Here is a 26,284-nt window from a genome sequence, read left to right on the forward strand (position 1 = left end):
TATTATTTGTATACATGGTCGAGGCAATTGGAAGAGCTTGTACTCGTACACTGAATGGATCAGAACATAACAGGACAAAAGGAAGAGGAGGACTCCAACAGCAGAGGTGAAGGTCAAGACAGAGGGAGACTGAAGGAAGAGGAGAGAGAAGGGGTGGAGGACTCCAACAGTAGAGTTGAAGGCCAAGACAGAGGGAGACTGAAGGAAGAGGAGAGAGCAGGGGTGGAGGACTCCAACAGCAGAGGTGAAGGTCAAGACAGAGGGAGACTGAAGGAAGAGGAGAGAGAAAGGGTGGAGGACTCCAACAGTAGAGTTGAAGGCCAAGACAGAGGGAGACTTGGACAAACAATGGCTGTGGGGAGGAATGGGGGGCAGGAGATGATGCAAGGAAACTCTCAGGAGGGAAAAGGTGGAAATTTGGAAGGAGGAGGGATTGGATTGTGGGTGAAAGAAAAGATCATGGTTTTTAATTGGGGATGATCTGAGATGGTGATGAACAGCTGTCTTGAAGATCTGGAGGGAAGAATGAGATTGAAGAAAATGTGAAAGTTGGATCCACAGGTTGGGAAAAAGAGGAAGGAATGAGTGTAGCTGATCAGTGTTGTTGGATTCAGGTAGCTCCACCAGAAGGGTTGATGGCGCTGCCCTACCGATGCAATAAAAATGGATGTCACGGTGGTTGAGTGGAAACGCAACATCTATGAATTCCTTTCAACCCACAACAGTAATTGATGTGTTGTGGAGTCCACAGGCTTACCTGCTCTTTCGACGTCTTAGCTCGTGCAGGAGTGAAACAACCTGCCTAGTCCCCGTGCAACCGAGTGGGTGACCAATGGCTATCGCTCCTCCATTGGGGTTCAGCTTGTGCGGAGGGATGCCCAGTTTTTCAGCGCAGTAAACAGCCTGCGGGAATAAGGATGGCATTCTTGTTCCTACGGACGTGCAAAGAACACATCCAATAAATGCTAAGCTTCGGGATTTTGTCCCTCGAGGACAGGTACACTGCCAATAAATATCCATGCTAGTCATCAAAAAGTGATATTCCTTGCTGGAACATCAGTCTGGAATTCATTACTGGATTGTATGCATCTCGAAGAAGCATGCTGCCATTCATGGCAAATGTATTATCGAGACCATGAAGAATACAGGGCACACCTGACCGGATTCCGCTTGAGCCAAGAGAGCAAACATACCTGGGAAAGCTGTCAGAAGAGAACAGAATCTTCGCTTCAAGGCATTGATTATTATTGGCTTCAAGGCATTGATTATTATTGGCTTCAAGGCATTGATTATTATTGGCTTCAAGGCATTGATTATTATTGGCTTCAAGGCATTGATTATTATTATTGGCTTCAAGGCATTGATTATTATTGGCTTCAGGGCATTGATTATTATTGGCTTCAAGGCATTGATTATTATTGGCTTCAAGGCATTTATTATTATTGGCTTCAGGGCATTGATTATTATTGGCTTCAAGGCATTGATTATTATTGGCTTCAAGGCATTGATTATTATTGGCTTCAAGGCATTGATTATTATTGGCTTCAAGGCATTGATTATTATTGGCTTCAAGGCATTGATTAATTATTTTTGGCTTCAAGGCATTGATTAATTATTATTGGCTTCAAGGCATTGATTATTATTGGCTTCAAGGCATTGATTATTATTGGCTTCAAGGCATTGATTATTATTGGCTTCAAGGCATTGATTATGATCAAGGCATTGATTATTATTGGCTTCAAGGCATTGATTATTATTGGCTTCAAGGCATTGATTATTATTGGCTTCAAGGCATTGATTATTATTGGCTTCAAGGCATTGATTATTATTGGCTTCAAGGCATTGATTATTATTGGCTTCAAGGCATTGATTATTATTGGCTTCAAGGCATTGATTATTATTGGCTTCAAGGCATTGATTATTATTGGCTTCAGGGCATTGATTATTATTGGCTTCAAGGCATTGATTATTATTGGCTTCAAGGCATTTATTATTATTGGCTTCAGGGCATTGATTATTATTGGCTTCAAGGCATTGATTATTATTGGCTTCAAGGCATTGATTATTATTGGCTTCAAGGCATTGATTATTATTGGCTTCAAGGCATTGATTATTATTGGCTTCAAGGCATTGATTAATTATTTTTGGCTTCAAGGCATTGATTAATTATTATTGGCTTCAAGGCATTGATTATTATTGGCTTCAAGGCATTGATTATTATTGGCTTCAAGGCATTGATTATTATTGGCTTCAAGGCATTGATTATGATCAAGGCATTGATTATTATTGGCTTCAAGGCATTGATTATTATTGGCTTCAAGGCATTGATAATTATTATTGGCTTCAAGGCATTGATTATTATTGGCTTCAAGGCATTGATTATTATTGGCTTCAAGGCATTGATTATTATTGGCTTCAAGGCATTGATTATGATCAAGGCATTGATTATTATTGGCTTCAAGGCATTGATTATTATTGGCTTCAGGGCATTGATTATTATTGGCTTCAAGGCATTGATTATTATTGGCTTCAAGGCATTTATTATTATTGGCTTCAGGGCATTGATTATTATTGGCTTCAAGGCATTGATTATTATTGGCTTCAAGGCATTGATTATTATTGGCTTCAAGGCATTGATTATTATTGGCTTCAAGGCATTGATTATTATTGGCTTCAAGGCATTGATTAATTATTTTTGGCTTCAAGGCATTGATTAATTATTATTGGCTTCAAGGCATTGATTATTATTGGCTTCAAGGCATTGATTATTATTGGCTTCAAGGCATTGATTATTATTGGCTTCAAGGCATTGATTATGATCAAGGCATTGATTATTATTGGCTTCAAGGCATTGATTATTATTGGCTTCAAGGCATTGATTATTATTGGCTTCAAGGCATTGATTATTATTGGCTTCAAGGCATTGATTATTATTGGCTTCAAGGCATTGATTATTATTGGCTTCAAGGCATTGATTATTATTGGCTTCAAGGCATTGATTAATTATTTTTGGCTTCAAGGCATTGATTAATTATTATTGGCTTCAAGGCATTGATTATTATTGGCTTCAAGGCATTGATTATTATTGGCTTCAAGGCATTGATTATTATTGGCTTCAAGGCATTGATTATGATCAAGGCATTGATTATTATTGGCTTCAAGGCATTGATTATTATTGGCTTCAAGGCATTGATTATTATTGGCTTCAAGGCATTGATTATTATTGGCTTCAAGGCATTGATTATTATTGGCTTCAAGGCATTGATTATTATTGGCTTCAAGGCATTGATTATGATCAAGGCATTGATTATTATTGGCTTCAAGGCATTGATTATGATCAAGGCATTGATTATTATTGGCTTCAAGGCATTGATTATTATTGGCTTCAAGGCATTGATTATTATTGGCTTCAAGGCATTGATTATGATCAAGGCACTGATTATTATTGGCTTCATGGCATTGATTATTATTGGCTTCAAGGCATTGATTATTATTGGCTTCAAGGCATTGATTATTATTGGCTTCAAGGCATTGATTATTATTGGCTTCAAGGCATTGATTATTATTGGCTTCAAGGCATTGATTATTATTGGCTTCAAGGCATTGATTATTATTGGCTTCAAGGCATTGATTATTATTGGCTTCAAGGCATTGATTATGATCAAGGCATTGATTATTATTGGCTTCAAGGCATTGATTATTATTGGCTTCAAGGCATCGATTATTATTGGCTTCAAGGCATTGATTATTATTGGCTTCAAGGCATTGATTATTATTGGCTTCAAGGCATTGATTATTATTGGCTTCAAGGCATTGATTATTATTGGCTTCAAGGCATTGATTATTATTGGCTTCAAGGCATTGATTATTATTGGCTTCAAGGCATTGATTATTATTGGCTTCAAGGCATTGATTATTATTGGCTTCAAGGCATTGATTATTATTGGCTTCAAGGCATTGATTATGATCAAGGCATTGATTATTATTGGCTTCAAGGCATTGATTTATTATTGGCTTCAAGGCATTGATAATTATTATTGGCTTCAAGGCATTGATTATTATTATTGGCTTCAAGGCATTGATTATTATTGGCTTCAAGGCATTGATTATTATTGGCTTCAAGGCATTGATAACTAGAACGGGCACTCGGTAGAGCGCATACCTTCGCCGCAGCTACTGTTCTGTACTTGGCATGGGAGTGTAGGGAACAGAACAACAAAAATACGATTTTGACCTTTTCGTGACCTTGACCTTGACCTTTGACCCGATTGCTCCCAAAATCTAATCAAATGTGTCCCGTATAATATCCAATCATCCCACCAAATTTCATGCAATTCGGTTGAATACTTTTTGAGTTATGCGAATAACATACACACACACACACACACAGACATACAAATAAATACACAGCGATCAAAACATAACCTTCCGCTTTTGCGAAGGTAATTATTATTGGCATCAAGGCATTGATTATTAATTATTGGCTTCAAGGCATTGATTATTATTGGCTTCAAGGCATTGATTATTATTATTGGCTTCAAGGCATTGATTATTATTATTGGCTTCAAGGCATTGATTATTATTGGCTTCAAGGCATTGATTATTATTATTGGCTTCAAGGCATTGATTATTATTATTGGCTTCAAGGCATTGATAATTATTATTGGCTTCAAGGCATTGATTATTATTGGCTTCAAGGCATTGATTATTATTATTGGCTTCGAGGCATTGATTATTATTGGCTTCAAGGCATTGATTATTATTGGCTTCAAGGCATTGATTTATCATTGGAATATGCTGACAGCAGGTTCATGGACAATTTTAACAAAATACGAGAGATGGCTATGGATACAGACTCCCAGAAGAGCACTCGACTAGATTTAAATACCATTTGATATTACTTTCTTTACAAGCAAGTTGTTAGGGTTAGGGTTAGGGTTAGGGTTAGGGTTAGTTGTTAGTTAGGGTTAGGGTTAGAGTTAGTTGTTAGGTTTAGGGTTAGTTGTTTGGGTTAGTTGTTAGTTAGGGTTAGGATTGTTATGGTTAGGGTTAGTTGATGGGTTAGTCGCTCCCTCTTTTTATATATTTTGTTTGTCTGGTTGATTTGTTTGTGAAGTAAATGTTAGCTCTTTCACGAGCCTCGATTCAGTATCCAAAAAAAAAAAAAAAAAAAAAAAAGAAAGACAAAGTTGTTAGGGTTAGGATTATGGTTAGGGTTAGGGTTGTTATGGTTCGGGTTAGTTGTTAGGGTTAGGGTTCGTTGTTAGGGTTAGGGTTAGTGTGCATTCCATTCCTCTGTGCACACACCAATAAGTGCCAACCTATTTTTCAAAGTTTCGTATCGAACGCATCTGCCACTGCGGGTCTGACTCAATCTGCAAGCTTCTCAACCCAGATTTCTGCACCTAGTAATGACTACCATTCCATCCAATGCGCCCGCACGGGATTCTAAGCGGGGTAGGGATGAAGGCGGCAAAAATACAAATGGCGTCTTGTGTCATTGAGCCGGCAAGCTGGGAGCAACAATTCACTTTTAAAATTTGGATCGGTGTCAAAGCCAGTTGTGACCAATTGCAAATGAATAGTAGGAGGATGAGAGCCGCACGTACGACTTACCTGACTGGCAAAGGCTTCGTTGACTTCAAAAATGTCAATGTCGTCCAGGCTCAACCCTGCAAAGTACAACAACGCAGTTGCTCTAACAACAGTATGCCCCATGTTGTGCTGTCTCCACTCGTACGTCCATACAGATTCCAAAACCTCACAGTGCATGCATCATGTGATGCCAAGCTGTTGTTTGCGCCGACTCTGGCACACAAGAAAGCGCAACTGGGAAACAAAATGAGTCTTGCGGAAGTCATTGGGGGATTGATTGTCAAATTGCCATTGATTTCATTGTCAAATCCGTGTTTTATCGCCCCCTATCTTATTAGGCTTCCGGTGAGGTTCCCACCGGAAGCCTATTGTTCTTTTTTGCAATTGCAAACCGGAAGCAATTTTGACTTACATTGGGTGCCATTGCCTATAATGTCATAAACCTTAAACATCTTCTTCTCCAGAACCGCTGAACGGATCAACGCAAAATTTTACAAATGTGATCGCTTAGCCATGGTGATAAAAGTTTGCGAAAAGATGTCATCTCATCGGTCACGTGGTATGGCGGCCATATTGGATTCAAAAATAAAACTTAAAAAACCACTTCTCCGAAACCGCTTGTCCGATCGAGACGAAACTTGGAACTCATGTTTACATTCCGATCCGATGGGGGAAAATATTTGCAAACTATGACGTCATCAGTCATGTGATTTGGCTGCCATTTTGTTTTTAAGGAAAAAATAATAATTCTGGAGTACCGCTCAACAGATCAATGTGAAATGTCATACATATGCTCGACTACTGATGTGGGAAAAATATTTCTAAACAATGACATCATCAGTCACGTGGTATGGTGGTCATCTTGGATTTAAGGAAAAATTATTCGAAAATCCATATCTCCAGAAGCACTAAACGGATTAATCCGAAACTTCACAAGTATGATTGACTACACGAGGAATTGTTTTTCAAACTATGACATCATCAGTCACATCGTATGGTGGCCATCTTGGATTTAAGGAAAAAATTGAAATTCTATATCTCCAGAACCGCTTAACCGACCCAAACCAAAATTTACAGATATGATCCATTACTCCTGAGGAAAATTTATTGAAAATGATGACATCATCAGTCATGTGATATGGTGGCCATATTGTCTGGAAGCCTGACATCACCGCTCGCAGTTCTGGTTGTTCTTGTTCTCCTCCTCTTCCCTTTATAAGGGGTGAGGTCCAATTGTACCAAGCTTGCCTGCCTTGCCCATATCAATAATAATGGATAAAAGCTGAAAATGTACAAAATCTCAATATGAGTAAGAGCTATGGATGAAAGCTCTTTTTTTCTGGGGCTTTCATAATGACGGGAAGCAATGAACTTTTTTTTTTTAATAGTTAATTCATCCAAAGATGTAAAATCTGTGTAGCTGATCGAGGTATTGTATAATTCTATCCAAAAACGGTGATGTGGAGTACCGGTCTTTTCACACGGCCCGTAGGAATTTTGTGGACAAATGATACGCCATGACTGCAAACTTATTTTACTTGTAATCACAACTCACCACACTTTTTGAGGGCAGCGGGAATGGCATATGCCGGCCCAATCCCCATGACGGCGGGTGGTACGCCCAATACGGCAAAAGAGCGTAGCACGCCAAGGACTGGAAGGCCCAAGGCATTGGCAGTTCCCCGACGAGCAAGAAGCACCGCTGCTGCACCATCGCTCAGCTGGCTCGAATTGCCTAGTAGGAGCAGCAGGGGATGCGTGTCATTTCGTCGCAGAACGTAGGGAAGAGAGAAAACAACTCGGTCATTGGTGGAGAATACTTTGAGTGCAAAGAACACAAAATGGAGATTGGAGGGAAAGATACAGTTTACAGGATGCATGTGCACACACCAATAAGTGCCAACCTATTTTTCAAAGTATCGTGTGGAACGCATCTGCCATTGCGGGTCTGACTCAATCTGTAAACTTCCCAACCCAGATTTCTGCACCTAGTAATGACTAACATTCCGTCCAATATCAATACCCTGATCCTCTTCTGACAATTATCGAATTGTTTAAGTCCAGATCTCTCTGGTTATTGTAAAAGAGCAACCTCAACTACACGTAATATGACTTCGCCGAGGTCAACTTGCAGGGATTGTAATCTGCCATCACAAAAGGATTGGAACACCATCTCCATCACAGCATTCATTCATTCGGTAAGGTTCGCAATAAGTGTGCGTCCACCCACACCCACAGGAAAGCCAGAAAATGTCATCTTACAAACCTCACGGATAAAATCTCCAACCAGTCTCCATCCATCAAGCCATGGTGGGGCCTTGCCAAGCCAGTCACTGGTGTTTGCTCCCCCACCATACCCTACTACCCTAGCCTTCCTCACCCCAAACAGCAATACAGCAGACTCTGCCCGATATAGGGTTAGGGTTAGTTGTTAGGGTGGAATAAGTGTGCGTCCACCCACAGGAAAGCCAGAAAATGTCATCTTACAAACCTCACGGCTAAAATCTCCAACCAGTCTCCATCCACCAAGAAGGGTTGGGGCCTTGTCAAGCCAGTCACTGGTGTTTGCTCCCCCACCATACCCTAGCCTTCCTCACCCCAAACAGCAATACAGCAGACTCTGCCCGATATAAGGCGGCATGTTGTGTTTGCCACCAAATTTCATATGCCCGATACATCCTGCTCTGTCCCCGTATTACCCACTGCCTGCTGGACATTGCATCCTTCTCACCCGAGAAGATGGAGAAAGTTCTGTCTGGCCTTGACCCTTCTTCAATGATGGGACCTGTTGGGATCATTGCTCATGATCTCAAATCCTGCTCTGCCATTCTTGCTTCTCCTTTGTCCACTTGATTCAGTCTGTCCTCCATTTGGCCACCTCCCATTGGCCTGAAAGTCAGCAAACATCACTCCAGTCTACAAGAAGGGTGCAAAAAAGAGATCCTATCAACGACAGGCCAGGAAGCTTACTTGCAATTACAAGCAAAGTCATGGAATCCATAATTGCTGCTGATGTGGAGTCTTTCCTGTTTTCAATCAACCTAATGTCTGACCTTCAGTTTGGATTCTGGCCCAGTCACACAACTCTGGATATGCTGCTGCTCCTCTCAGCAATAGTTGGAGACCCTAAATCTCAAACAGGAGGTCAGAACCATCTCCTGAGACATATGTCATGCATTTTACGCACTCTGGCATCCTGCTTTGCTTGCTAAGCTCTCTGGCTGTGGCACGGAAGGCTGCCTTTATCCCAGGATTTCTGACTTCCTCCAGGCATGCAAGTCAGCATGTTGATATCAATGGAACCCTTTCCTCTCCCAAAGGAGGCTGGGGTTTTGCAAGTCAGTGTCTTGGGCACAAGTGACCTCTCTCTGTTCCTTTTGGCTGTCAGATTCTGGAAAGATTCTGGAAAACCCTCTGTTCCTTTTGGCATATGACTTCACATTGTGTCATTCCAGTACTCCATTCAATTGTTAAACATACTGTAGTTACATTATTGTACTTATCTGGAGTTGATTAGATGCTGGTAATTGTCCTTCAATCCTGGAAAATCTCACCGTCTTGCCCTCTTGCTCCAGAAGGATCGTCAAACTCACTCACCTATTCCTTGGTCAGCCACTGGAAGAGGTTCAATATTTTAAACTTCTAGGCTGCACCATCAGCCATGACTTCTGAACCAACCACATTGGAAACTGGCCTTCAAAGCCAGCCATAGACTGGGCATCCTCCATTGATCCAAGTCTTTCCTTGGGAAATCAGAGCTACTCACAGTCTACAAGGCCTTCGTCCGTAGTTCAATGAAATACTGCTCTCCTCTATAGGCTGACACCCGAGAATCACATCTGTCGCTCCTGCATTCTGTGGAATTTAAAGCTTTCAACATTATTTGCATCTCTCATGATGAGGCCGAAGCACAAGATCTGTTGCTTTTCCATCGTAGGAAAGCAGGTGGTCCGTTTTGTTTTTTTAACCACCTCTTCTCCAATTTTGCTCCCTCTCCTGTCTCTCAGTCTTTCCACCCTCTCGAGGAACTTCAGGAGGCATTCTTCCAGTAACCCCCTACTGGTGAAACTTCCCAATTTCAGGTAGACTGCACCCCTTAACTCCTTTATTCCTTACTTCTCCCATCTATGGAATCATCTTCCAGAGACCGTTCTTTCCCATTCTTCCCTCCAGAGTTTCAAGCAACCAGTGCACCGACAACTCAAGTTATCTTGACCCGTGAGATCTTCATTCCCCCATTAACCCTTCCAACCCCAACCATCTTAGTTACTAGTTTCAGTGTTTCCTTTTCTCTCTCTTCTCTCTCTCTCTCTCTCTCTTCTTTCCCTGTTAGTTCATTCCCCTTACTGGTTGCGTCTAATTGTTTCCCTGCTACTGTGCTGTCAATTCAACCTTTTTCTTTCATGAGCCTCACATTTCATAGAGAAAAAATACCGAAAAGCTACCTCTAAACTCTCCCCTCTGACAAACTTCCGAAGGGTTTGTCATGTGGTCGTGGCAATAATTTTCCTGAAGCGTATGATCTTCCATATTCAATGATGCTCTTCCAAGACAATTCCTGAAGCGTATGGTCAAAGAAAGTGTCAAAAGAGCTGAAACTCAGGAAATTATAGCTGTTCAGTTTAGTAATACACATCTCATGCACATTTGTTTTGAGTAATGTGAAAGGTTTAAAAATGGATGTCAATCAGTGCAGGTCTTTACTGAATGAACCAGCCATGAGGAGAGGGAGAGGGAGAGGGAGAGAGAGGGAGAGAGAGGGAGAGAGAGGGAGAGAGAGGGAGAGAGAGGGAGAGAGAGGGAGAGAGAGAGAGAGAGAGAGAGAGAGAGAGAGAGAAGAGCATAAAATGGACAAATCTAGAATATATAAAAAGCTCTGTCTATGTGTGAGTGCGTGCGTCCGTCCATCGACAATTGTCCTATAGAGGATTTATACGCCGTAACTTATGCTCGCCATCAATTCTGATCGCCATCTTTTTATCAATCAGATGTCAGGCAATCTGCAAACAGTATGGTTTATATAGTTGAGTAAGGTGAGGATAGATGGGCCAGTTTAAATTTAAATTCAAACAAAAACCCTTCTTCCTTCAACTTCTTCTTCACTTTTCATAATGGCGAGTCTCGTTCAATCAACATTTCCATCTTATTCATACAACAGTGATATTTCGCCCTATCAAACAGTATTTCTGATTATACACCGCCTTAAAGCATCACAAAGCCTTTAAAGGCCGGTGGGACATGGGCCAGTGCTCTACTTGCAACACAGGTGAGAAAAGGATACGAACAATAAGCAGGTGATATTTCTAAAGGGAGAAAGTTAATTTTTATTTATTATCTCTGAAAACCAGTTGGTTAAAACACTATTCCATCTATTTATGACGTAAGCAAAAATGGCAGGTTTTCCCTCTTCTCCTCGAGGGTTGGCGGACTGAGGCGACATGGTGCTTTACGGAGGGTAAGACGCACGTGACCTCAAATATTCCTCTCACGTGCATATGTAAATCCATTTCTATCTATAAGATTGGTATTCCTGTCAGTGAAGCGACGGCTCTTAAATATTCTAGTTTTACTCAAATGAAAAACTTCTACCTTCAAAACAGGCTCTGCTCCACCAGCAGGCCTATTTTCCAAAGTCAACAAAAGTGTAACATTTTAATCTTGTGAACCTTGGGCAAACTACATTTTAAAGTTGGCCTCCAAAGCCAGGTGCAGACTGGGTCCTTCCTTGTGCAACGTCCTTCCTTGGCACACCTGTACTGTTCACCTACAAGGCCTTCAACCGCAACTTGATGGAGTTTCCCCCCCCCCCCCCCCCCTTTGGGCTGGCTCCCCTGCCACACCTCTAGGTCAGCTTGACACCATGGAAACCAAGGCCGTCAAGATAATTGGAATTTCCAGCAATGAAGCGGAGTCAATGGGACTATCACTTTTCCATTGAGGACAGGTCAGTGGTCTCTTCTACTGCCTCCTTTCTGGTCTTGCACCCTCTGCTCTTTCTGTGATCCCCCCCTTCCCTCCCCCTTTCCAAGGTTTGTGAAGGGCAAACACGGTCCACCATTAACCACCTTCTGGTGAAAAACTACCTACATCCAGGATCACTACTCACCACTCATTTATTCCTCTATTTTCTCACCTGTGGAACCAACCTCCACATCTGCTTCAATGTCATTCTTCTGTCTAGGTCTTCAAGACAGCTGTTCACCACCATCTCAGATCGTTCTAGCCTTGTTAACCCCTCCCCCCTTTTTCCACCCACACCCCCCTCCTTACAAATTTCCAGTTGTCCTTCCTGAGAGCTTCCTTCTCTATCCATCTTGTCCACCTCATGTGTCCTTTCCTTTGTCCAAGTCTTTCTCTATATTGGCCTTCAATTCTGCGGTTGGTGGGTCCCCCTCTCTCCACTGTTCCTTTTGTTCTGTTGCTTCCTAATCTGTTCAATGTACTAGCTCTTTCATGAGCCTCAACTATGTGTACAAAAAAACAAGAAACCTGCAGTTGTGGTCCCATTTTCTTTAAAGGCCGGTGGGATACGGGCCAGTGTTTCCATCGTTGTGTTAGGCCGTATGCCCTCATCCTCCTCCACCAGCACCCCAGATGACTGCATCGGCACAATTTCTTCCTGGAAGAGGTGCAGCCTGGTGGCTCGAGCTGCCCTATGGGCACACATCAAACAGGTAAGAAGATATATCTTAAATCTGGTGTTGGCTTAACAGTTAAGGCGGCTGGCTTAAGATCTCCAAATAGCCTGAAATTTAAATTTACCATTTGAGTTTTGCCATCAAATTTTCAACAAAGCTTTATTATGAGAACTAGCGTGAGTGACTCGTCGCACTCCGCGCACCTCACCACACGTCCTTTCAGAGGGATAGGCATCTTTGACCATGCCTGCTTTCTCAGGCAGTGAGGGATGGTGGGAATGGTGGGTGGGGGTTAGTGATGGTGATGGTGGATTGGGGATAGTGGGGGAATTGGGGGAATAGTGGAGGGGGGATGGGGTGGATGGTGATTGGGGGATGGTGGGGGAGAGTGGGCAAAATTGGGTCTTCAGGGACTTTTGGGTCTTCAGGGACTTCTGGGTCTTCAGGATATTTTGGGTCTTTTGGATCCTCTGGACCTTAAAGGATATTTTGTGTCTTTGGGGTGTTTTGGGTCTTCAGGGGCTTTTAGTTCTTACGGGTCTTTTCATTCCTCTGAGTCTTTGAGGATCTTTGGGGGTATTTTAGGTCTTTTGGGTATTTTGGGTCCTTTAAGGGTATTTTGGGTATTCAGGATCTTGGTGGTCTTAAGGGTCGTGGGGGACTTAAAGGGTCGTCAAAGGTCTGAGGGGTCTCAGCAGTCTAAAGGGTCAAAAGGTACAGTATATTCCAACAGTACAGTATAAAAAAAAAAAAAAAAAAAAAAATACAGTACGTAATTAAGAGTTTACGGACCGTGTTTTGGGTGTTAATTTTATTTGAAGACGTTTTGTTCACAAATAAACATACAAACATCACCATATACGTTTGCTCTTTTATAATACGATATGGAGAAGGCAAATGAATAATTTTGTCAAAAGGTCAAAAGGTTAAATGTCAGCATCACATAAAATCATCACTTTTCAACCAATTGACCTGAAATTTTAAGAATTTGCATATTGGGTTACATAATTGGTTCACCAATCAAAAGCTAGAATTTTTTTTTTTTACATCAAAAGCCAATCAAATTTCAAAAGGTCAAAAGGGTTAAGGTCAGCATCACCTAAAATCCTCAATTTTCATCCAATTGACCTGAAATTTAAATTTACCGTTTGAGTTTTGTCATCAAATTTTCAACAAAGGTTTCTTATGAGAATATGGAGAAGACAAATTAATAACTTTGTCAAAAGTTCAAAAGGTTTAAGGTCAGCATCACCTAAAATCCTCAATTTTCATCCAATTGACCTGAAATTTAAATTTCCCATTTGAGTTTTGTCATAATATTTTCAACAAAAGTTTATTATGAGAATATGGAGAATAAAAATGAATAATTTTGTCAAAAGGTCAAATGGTTAAAGGTCAGCATCACATAAAATCGTCACTTTTCATCCAATTGACCTGAAATAAGAATTTGCATATTGGGTTACATAATTGGTTCACCAATCAAAAGCTAGAAGATTTTTTCTTTTTTTAGATCAAAAGCCAATCAAATTTCAAAAGGTCAAAAGGTCAGCGTCAACTAAAATCCACAATTTTCATTCAATTGACCTGAAATTTAAATTTCCCATTTGAGTTTTGTCATCATATTTTCAACAAAGGTTTATTATGAGAATCTGGAGAAGAAAAATGAATAATTTTGTCAAAAGGTTAAAAGGTTAAAGGTCAGCATCACATAAAATGATCTCTTTTCATCCAATTGACCTGAAATAAGAATTTGCATATTGGGTTACATAATTGGTTCACCAATCAAAAGCTAGAAGATTTTTTCTTTTTTTAGATCAAAAGCCAATCAAATTTCAAAAGGTCAAAAGGTCAGCATCAACTAAAATCCACAATTTTCATTCAATTGACCTGAAATTTAAATTTCCCATTTGAGTTTTGTCATCATATTTTCAACAAAGGTTTATTATGAGAATCTGGAGAAGAAAAATGAATAATTTTGTCAAAAGGTTAAAAGGTTAAAGGTCAGCATCACATAAAATGATCTCTTTTCATCCAATTGACCTGAAATTTTAAGAATTTGCATATTCGGTTACATAATTGGTTCACCATTCAAAAGCTAGAATTTTTTTTTTTTAGATCAAAAGCCAATCAAATTTCAAAAGGTCAAAAGGTTTAAGGTCAGCGTCACCTAGAATCCTCAATTTTCATCCAATTGACCTGAAATTTAAATTTCCCATTTGAGTTTTGTCATCATATTTTCAACAGTTTATTATGAGAATATGGAGAAGACAAATTAATAATTTTGTCAAAAGGTTAAAGGTCAGCATCAAATAAAATCGTCACTTTTCATCCAATTGACCTGAAATTTTAAGAATTTAATTGGTTCACCAATCAAAACCTGGAATATTTTTTTTTAGATCAAAAGCCAATCAAATTTCAAAAGGTCAAGAGGTTTAAGGTCACTGTCACCTAAAATCCTCAATTTTCATCCAATTGACCTGAAATTTAAATTTTCCATTTGTGTTTTGTCATCATATTTTCAACAGTTTATTATGAGAATATGGAGAAGAAAAATGAATAATTTTGTCAAAAGGTCAAAGGTCAGCATCACATACAATGGTCACTTTTCATCCAATTGACCTGAAATTTTAAGAATTTGCATATTCGGTTACATAATTGGTTCACCAATCAAAAGCTAGAAGATTTTTTTTAGATTTAAAGCTCAAAGGTCAAGGCTGCATAAATCATCAATTTTCATAAACCGTTTTCGTTATTTTGAGCATACGGAAGAAGAAGAAGACATATGAATATAAACGGATGCTGACGGGTTTTGCATTTTCGGATGCTTTCTAGTTAGAATGTTAATGCCCACCGCAAGTTTCCCTGAAGAGTCGACCAGAACAGGTGGGGCAGGTAGATTACCCATTCCAAAAGAATCGTTTATGAGCACCAGCTGGAATGACATGGTCATTCTCCTGAGTCTGGCCCGATCATTCTCCTGCAGACCAGATTGTTTCCAGAAGCATCGAATCAAAATGTTTAATACCGATTCCTTCAGTGCTATTTGAACCGATGGCCTGTTGCTAAGCTAGTTCGGCATCTTCGCACCTACCCCACTCTATATCACGGAAAAAGGGGGAAAAAACATTTGATTACTTTTTCTGGTTCCATAGAAAACCCATTGCAGCTCAAACATTTGATATTCGGAGGATCTCTTTCGACAATTTCCATTTGGTGCTATTGCAATTCTTGCACCTGTCGTGCTGTGAATTTTGTGCATTTCAGCGGAGGAAACTTAACCTGTGGACAATTTTATTTTTCTGAATTATTACCTGAACTTGGGAAGACGATCATTACCTTGAAACATGCATCGTCATCCATGACGGTGGAACCGAACTGGAGACGGTACGCACATGTTCAATGGTGATCAAACATTCATGTTCATAAAAAAGTTTGGAATTGTTTGTTTGAAAACATAAAAATGCAAATTTCCAATGAACTTCCAATGTTCCAATGAACTACAGGGAAATCACCGTCAAGGAAAAAGGTGATTTTGTTGTATATGAAGAGTTTAAATGAGGCGCATCGTTTTCATCCCGGTGATTCCAAGTGTAAATTTGAAATTATTGTGCCACACGGGACAGGTGTGAGATGTCAAGCAGAAGGTATTTTATTTTGTAATCTGTTATCAATTTGTTGTCGAATTCTCCCCCGAGCCCAGATCCTCGTACAAAACCTGCATTAAAGGGCAGCCGTTATGCTCCTCTTCGTAGCCACTTCATTTGATGCACTGAAAACTTCAAAGTCGATGTCTGTGGAATAGTTTGATCACAATTCACAACGAATGTTCTCAGGCAGGTTCAGACACCGAGACGATTTCCTTACTTGTGGTGTGAAGCGAGCGCGAAGGCGTCCTGTTTCTCTCGGGAAACACCAAAGCGCTCCGCAACGTTCTCCGAGGTGATTCTGCAGCACAGATTGCACACAAATGACGAGGCTGTTGGAGACACGGAACATAGCATACATCTACACACACGACACACACTGACACGCACACACAGAGGTACACACATTGATAAACACCCACACACACACTGACGGACACACATGGATAAACACACACACACACACACACACACACACACACACACACACACTGACGGACACACATGGATAAACACACACACACACACACTGACGGACACACATGGATAAACACACACACACACACACACACCCACACACACACTGACGGACACACATGGATAAACACACACACACACACACACTGACACGCACACACAGAGGTACACACATTGATAAACACCCACACACACACTGACGGACACACATGGATGAACACACACACACACACACACTGACGGACACAAATGGATAAACACACACACACACACACACACACACACACACACACACACACACACACACACTGACGGACACAAATGGATAAACACACACACACACACTGACGGACACACATGGATGAACACACACACACACACACACACACACACACTGACGGACACAAATGGATAAACACACACACACACACTGACGGACACACATGGATGAACATTGAACACACACACACTGACATGCACACACATGGATAAACACACACACACTGACAGGTACACACAGAGGTACACACATGGATAAACACACACACACACTGACAGGCACACACATGGATGAACACACACACACACACACTGACGGACACACTGACAGGCACACACATGGATGAACTGACAGGCACACACATGGATGAACACACACACACACACACACACACACACACACACACTGACAGGTACACACAGAGGTACACACATGGATGAACACACACACACACACACACACACACACACACACACACACACACACACACATACACACACATACACACTGGCGGACACACACTGACAGGCACACACATGGATGAACACACACACACACACACACACACACACACACACACTGACAGGTACACACATGGATAAACACACACACACACACACACACTGACGGACACACACTGACAGGCACACACAAGGATGAAGACACAAATGACAGACACATCCACACACACACACACATACAAAACATTATAAGTGTTAGGAGCATGACTTTTCTAACTTTCATTTTTAAGAACCATCCTACTGCTCACCCATTATATAATGTACAAATACCCTGCAGGTTGTTGTGTTTGCTGTCGTACAGTGTTTGCTGTCAACACAAATATGGGGAAATGTAAAAGTTTCACAGCCAAATCCAAACTGAAAGCCGACGATCAGGTGGACTCATTTTCTTTGAGAATAAGAGGACGAGAGTGATGGCGACATGGATTGCACCAGACCCTGGGTGTGTTCAGTTACCAAGCAACTAGTTTGCACTTGCCAAGCCAAGCGTTCGTTATCTGCGGTTGTGAATGGAGTGCTTGCTCGAGTGCTTAATCCACTTGGCAAGCGCTCTACAAGAAACTTGGGAACCGAACACCCTTGGCATGCGGAGTATACCAGTGCGTGGGCACCCTTTACCGAGGTGTGGGGTATACCCGTGCGTGGGCACTTTTTACCTAGGTGCGGGGTAAACCCGTGCGTGGGCTCTTTTTACCTAGGTGCTAAACAAATACCTGTGAGTGGGCACTTTTTATCTAGGTGCGGGGTAAACCCCTGTGTGGGCTCTTTTTACCTAGGTGCGGGGTAAACCCGTGCATGGGCACTTTATACCTAGGTGTGGGGTATACCCATGCGTGGGCACTTTTTACCTAGGTGCGGGGTATACTCGTGCGTGGACACTTTTTACCTAGGTGCAGAGTATACCCGTGCATGGGCACTTTTTACCTAGGTGCGGGGTATACCCGTGCGTGGGCACTTTTTACCTAGGTGCGGGGTATACCTGTGCATGGGCACTTTTTACCTAGGTGCGGGGTAAACCCGTGCGTGGGCTCTTTTTACCTAGGTGCAGAGTATACCCGTGCATGGGCACTTTTTACCTAGGTGCGGGGTATACTCGTGCGTGGACACTTTTTACCTAGGTGCAGAGTATACCCGTGCATGGGCACTTTTTACCTAGGTGCGGGGTATACCTGTGCATGGGCACTTTTTACCTAGGTGCGGGGTAAACCCGTGCGTGGGCTCTTTTTACCTAGGTGTGGGGTATACTTGTGCGTGGACACTTTTTACCTAGGTGCAGAGTATACCCATGCATGGGCACTTTTTACCTAGGTGCGGGGTAAACCCCTGTGTGGGCTCTTTTTACCTAGGTGCGGGGTATACCCGTGCGTGGGCACTTTTTACCTAGGTGCGGGGTATACCCGTGTGTGGGCACTTTTTACCTAGGTGCGGGGTATACCTGTGCATGGGCACTTTTTACCTAGGTGCGGGGTAAACCCGTGCGTGGGCTCTTTTTACCTAGGTGCGGGGTATACTTGTGCGTGGACACTTTTTACCTAGGTGCAGAGTATACCCATGCATGGGCACTTTTTACCTAGGTGCGGGGTAAACCCCTGTGTGGGCTCTTTTTACCTAGGTGCGGGGTATACCCGTGCGTGGGCACTTTTTACCTAGGTGCGGGGTAAACCCGTGCGTGGGCACTTTTTACCTATGTGCGGGGTATACCCGTGCATGGGCACTTTTTACCTAGGTGCGGGGTATACCCATGCGTGGGCACTTTTTACCTATGTGCGGGGTAAACCCCTGTGTGGGCTCTTTTTACCTAGGTGCGGGGTATACCCGTGCGTGGGCACTTTTTACCTAGGTGCGGGGTAAACCCGTGCGTGGGCACTTTTTACCTATGTGCGGGGTATACCCGTGCATGGGCACTTTTTACCTAGGTGCGGGGTATACCCATGCGTGGGCACTTTTTACCTATGTGCGGGGTATACCCGGGGGAAGGTTATTTGAGTGATAATACTGCAACCAAGCTTGCTTAGGATGACAAAAGGCAAGCTGTTGCTTCGAATGCAATGGAGTTATTGTGGGAGCCAATCAGATACAGCCACCACGATGCCCACCAGGAAGAAAGGAGTGTGTCGAGTCTGCCAAGCCAGCTCGAGCTTACCCCATGGGCAGGAGGCAGTCACGTGTTGCATCCTGATCAAAGGCCGCTGCACTGATGTCGCCGATACTCTGAGGGTCTGCCACACTGCGGTGGGACATGCTTTCTACGCTGCAACGAAAAAGTTTACATCAAGTCAATGATCTGAAAATACCTTCCATAACCGACGTCAACAAGCAAAATAAGCTCAATTAGAAAACGTAATAAAAATATGTGTATTGAAGAAGAATAACAAAGAAGAAGAGCCTTTGAGATGAATTTTGATAAAATTAGGGCAAAGAACAAAAAGGTAAGTTGAAATCAATTGTAAAAGTTTCTAAACGTGCTTGCTTTTCTTTTATTATTTCCGCCACCAAAGGTCGATGGAGGTTATGTTTTCACCCCTGTCTGTTTGTCTGTTTGTTTGTTTGTAAACAAAATATCTCAAAGAGTTGTCGACGGATTCGGACGAAATTTGGCAGAGATGTAGCGTATGTCACAAGGACGAAATGATTAGATTTTGGTGAAGATTCGGATCCGGCTACTAGAATTTTTAAAGTGATTCTTCACCATTGGGAGAAAGGGCCAAAAACGATACATAACAGGATATCTCAAAAAGTTGAGGACGGATTTGGACGAAATTTGTTGGACATGTTGTGTGTGTGACAAGGACAAATAGATTAGATTTTGGTGAAGATCTGAACATGGATTTGGATATGAGAATTATTTAATTTTTAAGTGATTCTTCACCATTGGGAGATAGGGCCAAAAACAATACATAGCAGGATATCTCAAAAAGTTGTGGACGGATTTGGACAAAACTTGGTAGACCGGTTGGGTGTCTGACAAGGACAAATAGATTAGATTTTGGTGAAGATCTGAATATGGATTCGGATATGAGAATTATTTAATTTTTAGTGATTCTTCACCATTGGGAGAAAGGGCCAAAAACCATACATAGCAGGATATCTCAAAAAGTTGTGGACGGATTTTGACAAAACTTGGTAGACCGGTTGGGTGTCTGACAAGGACAAATAGATTACATTTTGGTGAAGATCTGAATATGGATTCGGATATGAGAATTATTTAATTTTTAAGTGATTCTTCACCATTGGGAGATAGGGCCAAAAACAATACATAGCAGGATATCTCAAAAAGTTATGGACGGATTTGGACAAAACTTGGTAGGCCGGTTGGGTGTCTGACAAGGACAAATAGATTAGATTTTGGTGAAGATCTGAATACGGATTTGGATATGAGAATTATTTAATTTCTAAAGTGATTTTTCACCATTGGGAGATATGGCCAAAAACAATACATAGCAGGATATCTCAAAAAGTTATGGATGGATTTGGACGAAACTTGGTGGACAAGTTGTGCGTGTGACAAGGAAGAATCTATTCGATTTTTGTGAGATCTGAATATGGATTCGGATATGAGAATTATTTAATTTTAAGTGATTCTTCACCATTGAGTGATATGGCCAACCAGGTGGAGGTATGCTCTCTACTGAGTGCCGTTCTAGTTTCTGCTGCAATTATATGCTCTCAAAATTAATCCCAAAGACTATTTGTTGTACCAAGAGCCTCCAGTCAATTATATCAATCAGCAAACCAAATCATATTGCAGAAATAATAAAAAGAATGGATAATTGTGGTTTTAACACCTGAAGGTTGGCCCTGATATTTGTTGTCAAAATGAATATTTTCAAAACAAAATCGTTATCTTTGATAACAAACTTTAAGCACTTCATATACCATCATACCCCAGGGATTGAAACATGGCACGTTATTAATCCAGTCATTGTGTATTATTGATGTTTGTTTACGATCAACAAATTCCAGAAATTGAGGCTTTTTTTTCTTCCTCTGTGAAATTCCTCTTGCTTCATGGAAATGGAGGTTTTGGAAAAGGTTGTTACTATCAACAGATGTCTCCTCAAACAATTCCAGTCGTGATGTTCCTTATGGGGGTTCACGCTCCACCACCGGGCGGTGGGACAGCAATTGTGCGAAAATCTCCCACTGCCGGCTGTTCATTCCGTTGGTCGTTCATTCATTCAATTCACACTTGAACACTTTTTTTTCAAACATTCATTGTCAAAACGTCGAAATAACTGTCTCCTGATGGCCTTGACCAGGAAGGTAAGATCATAGGTGTCGCCGAGGATTCTGGTGCGACTCCAAACTGACGTCTCATCTCAATCTTTTCATTGAATGAACTAGCAACGGTACCTGCCCTATGGGCGGGGCTTCAATTGTGAGGCCAAAATAAAAAGGCAAAATATCAGAAATTTAAGGCTTTTTTTATTTTAAACGATTTATATAAACATCCGTTAAATCATATCACACGCAAATCATCGAAATCTAAACAGTATTTGTAGAATTTCACCACATCATTGTTCATATCGGTAAATATTATTCCATCGTGTTTGGAAAAACTGGAAAATTGGAAAATTTGGAAATTGGAAAAATTGGAAAAACAATATAGCCTATTTTACTCCAGGGGGTCCCAGGATTACCCACCCAAAATATCGTTGCGATCGGTTCAGCCGTTTTTGCGGTACCTTCGAACGGACGGACAGACAGACATTTGGTGAATTCTAGTAAGATGTACCTTGTGTTTGTGGCTTGTTTGCCGGCCTCTTGTCAAGGGTCTGCAGACATTTTATTTTGTGTTGCCAGCAGAACTTAGGACTTCCGAATTCAGATTGCACCAAAAAAAAAAAATGAAGCTGCTCTTGCTTGTGAAGACGAGTCGGTGGACAGGTAGAAAAATGGCTGAAATCAACAGGTATGCTAACCGTCGTGGGATGAAAGGAGAAGCTGACGTTGCGGGCCTTAACCCTTCGTCGGTGAAAAAAAAGAAGAAAAAAAGGGGAAAAAAGAAAAGGAAAAGGGGGTTACTGCCCAAAACATGAGCTTCTTTTTTCCGTGGTGGTTATTCTACCTCGATCGACGTTCTGTTGATTTAATCTGACGTAATCCGACACAAATTTCACATTTTCAATTCATTTTTCTCTCAATGGAATCAAAGGAGTTTTTAAAAATTTACTTTTTGGGGAAATCGTTCCAAACAAAGCACACGCCCATTCTAGGTAAGGGGTTTAAGGAAGCTTAGAAAAAGATAAGGAAAAACAAAATAAAAAAATAAAGAAAAATAACAAGAAAAAGTCCAAGACACAGGAAGTAGCAGAAGTCAGGTAAAATATTAAGTTCTTGGCTTTTATGGATTTTTTTAATTTAGGGGGAATTTGCAATGTGGGGTTGGAGGAAGGTTCTGTGACGGCTTGAGTGATCGCCACTAACCTTGTTAGGGATAGTGTAGGCCCTATGGAGGGTTATATTGATGAGAAAAAGAATTTTCTTCCATAGATTTTGACATATTGAATGAATGTACCTACATGAGAAGGGTAATTATTAATTATTTTTTAAAATTTTAGTGTTTTTATTATTTTTATTATTTTTTCCATTAAAATTTTTTTTCATTAATTCTTAGTAAGGGCAAAATTAGTTCAGAATAGGGGAAGGGTAATCTAATTAGTTGTGTTTGCTATCTTGAGAACAGTGGGGGCCATAGTATATGGACCCCCCACCCAAAACCTTCACCCCCAGCGATTGGTACTTGTTTCATCTTTTTTGATGCAATCTTAGTTCAGAAGCCTTAAACCTTGTTCCACCAACACAAAATGAAATGTCTGCAGAGTTCTAGCAAAGGAAAGCCAGTGCTGGCTAATAAATGGTTTCATTTCGTTTTCATCTTCATAGTTATTACTTGCAAATTCAAAGATTTTTCAACAATGTATATCGGTTGGTCTTGTGCGTTATTTTTTTGTCTGTTTGTTCACCAACCGCCTGCAGGTCACAATTTTAAACCGATCTTCACGAAACTTCACCAGATGGGAGAGTTGGTCGTAAGGAAGAAGCCTATTGATGTTGATGTCAAACATCAAAGGTCGTCTTGAGGTCTAATTTCTAAAATTGTCATTTTTCATCCGATTGACTTGAAAATTGAACAGCATTTGCATATTAAGTCACTACATTGGGAAACCAAATATTTTTGAGGTCAAAAGGTCAATTCAAGGTCAAACTTCAAAATTCATCAATTTTCATCTGAACAAATCATCAATTTTCATCCGATTGACTTGAAAATTAAACGGCAATCGCAGAGTGCCTCATTTTAATAACAATATTTTAAGGTAAAAAGGTCAACTCAAGGTCAAACCTCTTAAATCACGAATATAATCTAATTATATTGATATAAGAATCAATTTTTATCCAATAGGAACCGACCTTTGATTAAGACCGTCAACATAAATCTTCATGAAATGTACAATTAGATGTATCCTTGGCAACCTTTTTTGGAGGAGGGATGGATTTTGCAAGTATAATGCACTGCATGACGTCTTTCTTGTTTTTATTTTCATTTATTTTCGCTGATGTGCATTTATCATCTTTCCTTATACAAGTCATGTTGATAATGATGAGGTTGGTTTGAGTGTCTATTCGCCCAGCATGCTGCGACCGATACCATGTCGCCCACATGGTTAAAAAGTGCCTTCAAACGCCTCTGGGGGTCCAGATTGTTTTGATTCTGACCTTTTATTAAAGTTTATTATGATATTGAAATGTCATCATAGTACTTTTAATACATGGCGTAATTATCACCTTTGCTCGTTGACCTATCAAATGCAGAACCGTATCACATGTTTTTTAATAGCAAGCAATACAAACTTTAACTAGAACGCCACTCAGTAGAGCGCATACTCCCGCCGAGGGTGGCCGCTGCTGAGCCCGATCTTCCAATGGTAAACAATCCTTCAAATAATTCCTGGATCCGGAATAATATCCTGAGCTTCACCAAAAACTAATCAATTCTTCCTTATCCCAAGGGCAATCATCCCACCAACTTTCATCCAAATCCGTTCAGAACTTCTCCAGATATCTTGTTCACAAACACACGAACATACCAACACACATACGCGCACGCACACACACACACACACACACACACACACACACACACACACACACACACACACACACGGACACGATCGAATGCATTACTCCCTCGCAGGAGTAATTATGTATATGCAGAGTTTTGAGTCATGTGTACATATCATAAATCAAGAAGCATATTATACATATCATAAACCCTCTTCTGGGGAAACTGCCAAAATCAAGACTCTCTGCTCACCTTCACTCTTTCATTCCTCTTTACTCCCGCCTCTGGAACAAACTCCCTCACTCTCTTCAATCCCACTCCACCCTCCAGGTCTTTAAAACAGCTGTTCACCACCATCTTCCCCCATCCAAAACCTTGATCTTTTCTATCCCAGTGAATTCACCCCAGATCCACTGTTTTGAAATTCCGACTTCTTTCCTGGAAGTCCGAGCAGTGTCCACGGTTTTTTTTTTACCTCTCCCACCCCACCCCACCTACCCATGCCTCCTCCGTCGAAGCCCTCTCCCTCCCACAGATCGCCCGATGTCCCTGCTCTCCATCTTGTTCTCCCGCTCCCTTTGTCATGTTTTATGTTTCATGTGTCAATTTGTCTTTTTGTGATCAATGTTATGTCTTACAGGAGCCTCGATCTTGTGTACAAAAAAGAAGAAAAAAAAGAAGAAAAAAAAGCGAAATGGGGTTAACAAAAATATGAGGAATAATTGGGAAAGAAAGTTGATACTGTAGAGCATGATGCCAACAAGATAGCATCATCAGGTGTTCCAGTGTAATACATTGCACATATACAGTGCATGCAGGGTTCTCCTCACTTTGAAAATATTGCTTAAGTAGGTGCATGTGGTCATCGTCCAGTTTCCTTTTATTAAGAGACAGGATTCCAACAATCTGCTTCAATAGAGGTTTGAGTGGAGGGGTTTTTATTATTTTAAATGAAGAAAAAAAACAGACCCACATCAAATTTCAGAACATTACCTTTCCAAACAAAAGGTAAGATGGCATCAGTTGGCGGAGTGCTGTTCAGCGGACGTTGTCCAAAATATGGACTTGGACTGTATTTGTGACAAATCGCCCACAATCATTTTCACTTTACCATGTTCGTCGACGCTCTGCTCCCAGGGCTTTTACATTGCTTCATATGACCCACATGACCATTGCTGCAAAGAACCACCGATGCTTGTGACCGGCCATCGCAGGTAACCGTACGTCCATCGCAGGTAACCGTACGCAATACGACTGCTGAAAATTGGTGCAGTCTGTCACACAGCAGTGGTTGTTGCCGCTTGTGCTAACACGAACAATTTGAGCACTACCTGTACCTTTAGGTTTTTTTACATGGAATTTTTTTCAATTTTGAATTTAAAGGTAATTTCAAGATCAATTTTGTATTTTTGGGGGGATTTTGCACTAATTAAAATCACATTAGAGAGATATATCCAAAAACTATATCATCAACCCATCCTATATAATTAACAGGTAAACTTCGTACCTTACACATGCATGGCATAATGAAACACAAACGTGTGACTTTCTTGAAATGTGTTTCTCATGTATATCAAGGTGGTTTGCACACTCAATCTTTGTGAACATGTTTTCAGAATCTTACACAAATAATATGTATTCCTGTCGGTGATGAAATTAACACATTGCACATTTTGCAAGAAACATACATAACCAAATATAATAGTTGTTGTTGTTATGTTTAACACTTTGGCCATTTCTCTGGGAGTTGAGCATTAACCCCTACCGTGCCATAAGCGACAATGCCACCCAAAATTAGAATGGTTTCTATTGAATCTGACTCTTTTTTATATACGAAGTCGAGGCTCGTATGAGAGCTAACACATAGAACATATAATAAAGGGAGCAGGAGACAAGAGAGAGAGGGGGGGGGGGGGGGGGGTGAAGAGGGAAGCACAACAGTAGAGAATAGGGACATCGGGAGATCTGTGTAAGGGAAACACGGGGTAAACAAGATGGACACGACTAGGACTTTCAGGAAAGAAAATGGAATTTGAAGGAGGTGGAGTTAGTGTGAATTAACGGGG

At 41.1% G+C, this 26,284-nt stretch overlaps 1 protein-coding gene across 1 annotated transcript in view; it reads right to left on the reverse strand.

The window, feature by feature from the left end:
- ACAA1 (acetyl-CoA acyltransferase 1) overlaps positions 1-26,284 on the reverse strand; it is a 193,093-nt gene that overhangs the window by 9,943 nt on the left and 156,866 nt on the right. Inside the window, exons 7-12 of the mRNA XM_068123575.2 lie at positions 19,299-19,406; positions 16,098-16,178; positions 12,085-12,248; positions 7,151-7,330; positions 5,617-5,672; positions 758-903 (exon numbers count right to left, since the gene is read on the reverse strand). Of these exons, the coding sequence (XP_067979676.2) occupies positions 758-903; positions 5,617-5,672; positions 7,151-7,330; positions 12,085-12,248; positions 16,098-16,178; positions 19,299-19,406 (735 nt within the window). The remainder of the gene's footprint in view (positions 1-757; positions 904-5,616; positions 5,673-7,150; positions 7,331-12,084; positions 12,249-16,097; positions 16,179-19,298; positions 19,407-26,284) is intronic.

This window comes from Myxine glutinosa, chromosome 7, assembly GCF_964187855.1.
Source record: "Myxine glutinosa chromosome 7, kmMyxGlut1.1, whole genome shotgun sequence".
NCBI lineage: Eukaryota > Metazoa > Chordata > Myxini > Myxiniformes > Myxinidae > Myxine > Myxine glutinosa.